General features: G+C 32.8%; 1 protein-coding gene and 1 pseudogene across 1 annotated transcript in view; one reads left to right on the forward strand and one right to left on the reverse strand.

Moving 5' to 3' along the window:
- LOC123252613 (olfactory receptor 4C6-like) overlaps positions 1–1,086 on the forward strand; it is a 26,805-nt gene extending 25,719 nt beyond the window's left edge. Inside the window, exon 2 of the mRNA XM_044681887.1 lies at positions 1,004–1,086. Within this exon, the coding sequence (XP_044537822.1) occupies positions 1,004–1,086 (83 nt within the window). The remainder of the gene's footprint in view (positions 1–1,003) is intronic.
- A 3,973-nt stretch (positions 1,087–5,059) lies between these two features.
- Positions 5,060–6,186, reverse strand: LOC123252614 (annotated as a pseudogene).
- Between the last annotated feature and the right edge of the window lie 1,623 nt (positions 6,187–7,809).

Below are 7,809 nucleotides of genomic sequence, written 5' to 3' on the forward strand. Positions count from 1 at the left end.
TTTTTTTTAATTTGCACATGATCCCAAAGTAAGATGGGACAGTATGTATATCGAATGACATTGTTATTAAAAAAGAATTCAAAAGCTCTGTTTTACCTGATTTCAAAAGAGAAACTGACTGGGGATAAATACATCATTCAGCATTTTAAGCAATTTTTATGAACCAGGCACTGTAGCCATGAGGATATCAAAATTGAAGTGGAAATGTCCCTGCCTTCAATAAACTTGTATTCTAATAGACACAATGTTCATATCCATAAATAATGAACAAATTTCATTCATACATTTCAAAAATCATTTATCAAATATTGACTGTTTAAAGGACATATTGTGTGTGAAGACAAAAATGAAAAATTGTTCCTTCCCTCAAAGAAACTTAATATTTTACTAAAGGATGCAGTTCCTCAAAAGATGATGAATAAACATAGTGACAGAAAAATGAATAGATAAAAACCTAGATGTAGATATCAATTTAAATATATGATATAGATGAAACAAATAAACATTTAATGATTTATATTAGGCCTTCCCAGAGAATAATTATGAGAAGAGGGTAGGTGATAAATCATGAAAGTTAATTAAAAGTGTTCCAGAAGTTAGGTAGTGGATAAATAGAAGAGAATGAATTCAAATAGAGAGATCCTTTGAATCAAAATTAAAAAAAAACATTTCCTCTCTCCTCTTTTATTCTTTTTCAGGAAAGAATAAGATTTATAATTTCAAGAGAAGCAAGGAGCTTGAGTCTTGATTCTTAAATATATTTTATTTAATCTAAATTTTTGTTAAAAGCTAACTCATGGCTCTGGCTGAGTTTCAGTAATTTTATGCCTTTTTATAGAGCTAAGTGTGTTTTAGGTATTTCTGAAGACTAAAGACTGCAAAGTTTCTTAAAAATCCTCTCATCAATGTGAATATATGCATGACCATCTGGTAGCTTGTTATATATTTGGAGGAATAGAATGAATTTAGTTGGTTGAAAAATGTCCATCACAACTTATTGCAGTGAAAATAAAAGTCAAATCAGGTACCGTTAGAGGTGTGCAGAATCCACCTCTAGCTTGCAGAGGATTGTTAAATTTCCAGTGAGAAAATTTCCATGTCAGCAATGGACAAATCAATCATGACTTAATTTTATGGTTTTTTTGAATTGCATAGACTTAAGAAAGTGTCAATAATAGGATTAATTTTTTTAAACCCTTGTACTTTGGTGTATTTTCTCATAGGTGGAAGAGTGTTAAGGGTGGGCAATGGGGGTCAAGTGACTTGCCCAGGGTCACACAGCTGGAAGTGGCTGAGGCTGGGTTTGAACCTAGGACCTCCTGTCTCTAGGCCTGACTCTCACTCCACTGAGCTACCCAGCTGCCCCAATAGGATTAAATTTGAAAGTGTGAGCATATTTTTTCTTTCTTCCTCAAAGCTCCTTTAAAAATATATTCCCAAAGGTCTTTAATACTCTATAACTATTGCCTGAGCTTAGTAGGAATACAGCAGAAGGCTTAGAGAATGGATTATCATGTGGCTGGAGACTTATGATTGGAGGGTCATCATTATCAGCATCACAATTAACCCTTTCCTATTCTTTCTCAATACCTCTTTCCCATTTGAAATTTCCTTCCAGGGGGAGGTAATTAGAGGGAGGGGGAATAGGGTGATAAAAAGCAAATCACTCATGAGGAGGAATGGAGTAAATGGGAATAGAGCAGGATCAAAAGGGGAAAATAAGATGGAGGGCAATAGACAATAATCATAACTCTGAATGTGAAAATAGGTATTGAGTGATAATACATGTATAACTCAGTGGAATTGCTTGTCAGTTCTGGGAGGAAGGAGGGAAAAGGGAGGAAAGAACATGAATCATGTAAAATATTTAAACTAAAGATAAAAATAAATGAAATTGCCTTCCAATTTTTCTCTGTATCTCCCATACACCAATTAATGTTATTATATAATATATTATATATTATTATATATCATATGATATATACATAATAATAATATATGTTATTTCACCATGAGAATGTGAGCTCTCCCAAGATGAGTAAGATAGAATTTGTACTCATTGTTTGGTTTTATCCATATTCAATGGATGTCAAACTGAGACTCACAGATGGAGGTGAATTGAAAAGAGACAGAGATTGAATTCAAATCCTATTAACTTGACATCTTGTTCACTAACAGATTCTCATGCAAACTCCAGGTTGAACCTCAAAAAAAAATTCAGTGTCTTGCAGGGTGGGGAGCAGTAGAAAGAATTTCTATACACATATATACATATGTGATTAAATATATGCATATATAAAACTTAAATACATATATACATATATATTTATTAAAAAGAATATTAAAAGGTAAAAAGTATTAAAAGGAATAACAAATGGAAGGGAAGTAGTAGAAATTAAGCTCATCCTATCTTTTCCCATGAGATAGCACTGAGATAGACAGGTGGAAATCTCAATTAGACAAATGTAGCTTTTAGGTCAGGGAAAAGTGGCAACAGCAAATTCTCACCATTACAAATGTCTAATAAGGAAATGAACTGATTCAAGGATTCATCTATTCCTTTACAGTTTAATTTATAATTTACACCATTTTTGACAAGGCCAAAGTAGGAAAACAAATCAAACCATAAGTTGGAAAGCATTCATTAGGTACCAAATACACGTCTGAAACTACTCTTCCTTCTAGGGATGCAAAAGTTTAATTTAGGTCCTCTCTAGAAAAGTTATAAAACACTAGGAAGCCAGCCATAAAGCATGTATTAATCATTTAATTTGTTATACACATTGTTCTCTGAATACAAATAAAAGAATGATACAATGAAATATAATTCCTGTCATTAAGGAGCTTACATTCAAATGAGAGAAAGGAATACATAAAAAAGAGTGGAAAAGTAGGGTCCACCTGTTTAATGGACATCAGAGCTTGGATAAAGTCTTGTGGAGCGGACATACATAACAGTGCTTACCAGAGTGGAATGAAAACTAATATTGTCAAAGGACAGAATACCATAAAGCAACTTCTAGAGGTTGCATTCTGGAGTAGGTGCTAGTGGAAAGAGATTTAAGGTAAAAGGGATGTGTGACCATTTAGGAGGAGTTCCATTGGGAAATGATTGAGAGGTAAAATTATTTGTCAATCTGGTAGCTTTCTGCCTTAACTAATTATCTGGTAACTAAATAGGTGGTAAATGGATTCCACATAGGTGTAAAAATATGTCTTATCTGCACCATCTAGCCATTTGCTTTAACCTCAATATTGCTTCTCATGGGACATAGGAAATGATGAATTAATAAATTCAAAGAGTAGGACTAGGAGTAGAAGTATAAAATGATAATATAAAGAGGAGTAAGAGGATGATTAGCATTTATATAGTGTTTTAAGGATATATATATATATATACATATATATATGTAAATATATAATTTTTCTCCTCACAATAATCCTTGAGAAGTAGATGCCATTATTTTACATATTTTACAGATGAGGAAAGCAAGGAAAGAAACAATTAGGTGAATTGTAAAAGAACACATTGCTAGTAAGTATCTGAGGCTAGATTAAAATTCTGGTCATCTTAGAGATCCATAATAATATTTGGAAGCTATGAATACAATGCAAGGTCAAAGGGAAAATTCATACTTATTGCTATGTCTAAAACAGACAGTACTTAATGAGATTTAGAAAAGAATATTGGTCGTGGGGGGAGGGGAGGCAACTGGGTAACTCAATGGATTGAAAGCCAGGCCTAGACTGGAGGCCCTAGATTCAAATCTGGTCTCAGATACTTCCCAGGTATGTGACCCTGGGCAAGTCACTTGACCCTCATTGCCAAAAAAGAAAAGAAAAGAAAAGAATATGGGAAGGGGTTAAGGCAAAGTAAGATGCACTACTTTTATTTAATGAAATAAATAGTTTTACTAAATGTTATTATCTTTTGAGACTTTTTCCAAATTCTTACCAAATTGGAAAATATAGGAAAAAATAAAGAAATCGCTGGTTTGGGAGGACCTATATGGAGACAGACACAATAATAAACTATTGGTGATACTTTGAATTGGTTTATCAATTCTGGAAGACAAGTACAATGATGCTGGAAAAATTCTTAAGATATAAATTAATAACATAAAATATTATAATCTTTTGGCCCAAATCTTTAATAATTAGAGAAACTTAACAATGAAATTGTATGGGTTAAATTCAAATGAGTAAAAATAATTATGAATATACTTTCATCCTAGCAAAGTATTAGAAATAAAGTACATATGATTGGAAAATGGCTACAGAAATTATGGGACAAGAATAGCATATGCAATAGAATAGTACTTCATCTTAGAGAAGTATGAAAAATCAGAAAATCATCAGAACATATATAAATGAAATAAGCATAACTAGAAAAAATATTCACAGTCATTTTAGCATTAAACAAAGAAAGCAAAGATGAAAAACACAGGAAAAAAGAAACTGAATATATAATTTCAGCTCCCAAGTCTAGCCCCAGATAACAATTGAGAAAATATAATTCCTTTTCTTCTCTGCAGAAACATAACTGGAGGTAGCTGAATGGTATAATAGATAGAACTCTGGACTTCAGAAAGAAGGATATATAACTGAATAGTTTTTAATCAGACAATATCTATCTGACTCTGTGTGAGTCAAGTATATGGAATATGCTTTAATTTCCTTGTCTATGAAAGGAGGCTAATAGCAGGTAACTCTCAAGGACGTTGTGAGAACAAAATGAGATATTTCTAAAGTGCTTTTAGGAATTATTAGTAAAGTGCTTTGAAAATTTTAGTGGGATAAAAGGAAGTTAGTATTATAGCTACTAAGTGGAACATATTGATAAAAATATTCTGCATTATAACACTCAATTAATTATTTAGCTTGTCATATCTCTAGCATGTCAATTATATAACCTCTGTGAAAATTTTCTAGGAAAAATGAGTTGGGAAAATCAAAGTGGAAATTTAAGAAAGCATTTTTTTCTTTACTAGTGAAAGGAGTATGTGTGCCACTTAAAATCTAATTCTATTTGTGTACTTCAGCAGTATTTGAATGATTTTCACACAGTAGACAGAGTTTTTTTCATGGAATTTTTAACTTCTGCATTCCTAAGAGTATAGATCAAAGGATTCAACATAGGAGTAATCAGAGTACAACATACAGACACAGCCTTATCTATAGTAAAAGTGGTCACAGGCCTTACATGCAAAAATATACAGGGAGCAAAAAACAAAACAACTACTGTGATATGAGAGCTACAGGTAGAAATGGCCTTTTGCCTTCCTTCTGAACTACCACCCTTCAGGGAAGTGAAGATAACAACATAGGAGACAATTAATATGAGAAAGATCGACAGGCACATGATTCCACTGTTAGCAATGACTAGTAGACCAAGAACTTTTGTATCTATGGAGGCCAATTTCAGCAATGGGAACAAATCACATGTGAAGTGATCGATAACATTGGGGCCACAGAAAGGAAAATGGGCCATTAAGAGAAGCTGTATGGTGGCATGTATGGGGCCTCCTAACCAGGCTGTTGCTACCAGTAGATGGCACACATGAGAATTCATGATGGGCATGTAGTGCAGGGGTTTGCAGATGGCCACATAGCAATCATAAGCCATCACCACAAGGAGGATGTTACCAACACCACCAAAAAAAATATTCTGCAAAGAGCTGGTTCAGATAGCCTTCCACAGAGATAGTTGTTTTCTCAAAGAGCAGGGGTCGGCAACCTTTTTGGCCATGAGAGCCATGAACGCCACATTTTTAAAAATGTAATTTCATGAGAGCCATACAGTGCTCACAGTGCTGCTCCTATAACAGCGCCTGAAAAAAAAATTGACTTTATGGCTTCTGTTGAAAGAGCCATATCTGGGCCTCAAAAGAGCCAGATATGGCTCGAAAGCCATACATTGCCAACCCCTATCATAGGGTAAATTCACAGCCATCTTAGAAGCAATGACTGAGGAGTAGGTAGAACGCATGAGGGATAGGAAGGTTAGTAAAAAGTACAGGGGTGATCTCAAACCTTGCCTGGTAGTCATGGTTAAGACAATGAGTAGATTCCCTGTAATAGGGACAATATAGATGATTAAAAGGCAACAAAGAATATTTTTCGTAGTTCTGGACTTTGTGTAAAGCCCAGTAAAATGAATTTAGTGACATTATTTTTATTTTCCATTTTGGTTATTCCTCTACCGAATTATTGATTATTCCATATTCCCATCTGTTTTTTTTTTGTTTGTTTGTTTGTTTTTTTTTTTTTTTTTTACCTTTTCTCTCTCTTTCTTCCTTGTCTGCAATTGATAGAGCATTGAGTTTGGTGTAAGTTAGACTGGAATTCAGATATTTCTCCACTTGGTTCTGTAAACCTAAGTAATCACTTAAATTCATTCAGGCTCAGTTTCTCATCTGTAAAATGTGGATGATAATATAATATTATTCCTTACAGAGTTTTGGTAAGGTATAAATGAAATATTATATATGAAGTGCTTTGAGTATTTGAAAGTGCAACATAACTACTAGTTATTATTTTTACTCTTCATAAAAATCCAGTTATTTCAAAATTCAGGGAACAATCAATCTTCTGCATGAACTTGTCATTCTTTCTGGAATTCTGCATGAATTATAGGAACTGGCATCATGAAGTTTAAGAAGAAAAGTATATTTCCTTTGGTATTAGATGTAGCTTGTGATAATTATATCCTTTGATCCCTCTGATTTGGAAGCCTGATAGAGTGAAAAATGAATCAGCATGCCTGGTGAAAAATATAATATAACAGATTAACATATCATTTAAATATTATTTTAAATTATTTATTTTTGTGATAAAACCATGTGGATAATAAAGTATCGTTCATTAAAGGTCAATTAGAAAGAAAGAACTATGTTTTAACAAAAGTTATTGAGAGGCAGGAAGTCATATTTGGTTCCAGTCTTATTTCAGGTACATAATTTGTACATTTCGGGGAATATAATTTCATATATAAGAGCCCTAAACAATTCTTTCATACAAATAGTTTCAAGACAGTTGGTTAAATGTATTATTAATGGATATTTCTTTATTGGAAGTGACTTAAATCCAATGATATCAAAGGCTTGATAAAAAATGAATGAATAAACAAAAAACTGAGTAATAAACATACATGTTTATATTCTGTATTTGTTTCAGCATTCTTTTTTTTCACTACTTAATTAGTACAAGAAAAAAAAAAACATTTGGGACTGGCCCAAGGGCCATCAACCCCATATTTTATGAACTGGAAATCTATTCTTTAACACCAACATCTCGACATTAGTCACACACATCCACAGATCTGTAATGCTTCACAACTCTTTCTAGCTTTCTGTCCTCACATTTTCTCTTTTACATAGCTGCTATTGATATTCCTATTATTGCTCTTTCCTCACTGCTATATTTTCCACAGTTCAGCTACAATGGCCTTTCTACTTTTCTACTTATGTCTTGCTTTCATATCCTCCTATCTTGTCTTAAAACTTGATCTTGAAATCAACATATCTTGCTATATTTTTCAAACTCTCTTTATCCAGTGTTTCCTTCCCTGTTGTCTCCAAAACTGGAATCTTCTTTTTATTTGAAAAAAAGTTAGATATTATAATTAAGTATGTTTTGTAACTTTGAGGGAAAAGATTCATTTGATAAGATCAAAATAGATACTGATAGGTTTTTTAAAGTGCAAAGAAAGGAAGAAAAAGAAAAAAAATATCTGATGGATTTTTCTATGCATGCACTTCTAGAAGTGCATCAGATTTCATAATGTTGACAAATATTACCTCCAGAAGA

This window comes from Gracilinanus agilis, chromosome 6, assembly GCF_016433145.1.
Source record: "Gracilinanus agilis isolate LMUSP501 chromosome 6, AgileGrace, whole genome shotgun sequence".
In the NCBI taxonomy this organism is placed as follows: Eukaryota; Metazoa; Chordata; class Mammalia; order Didelphimorphia; family Didelphidae; genus Gracilinanus; species Gracilinanus agilis.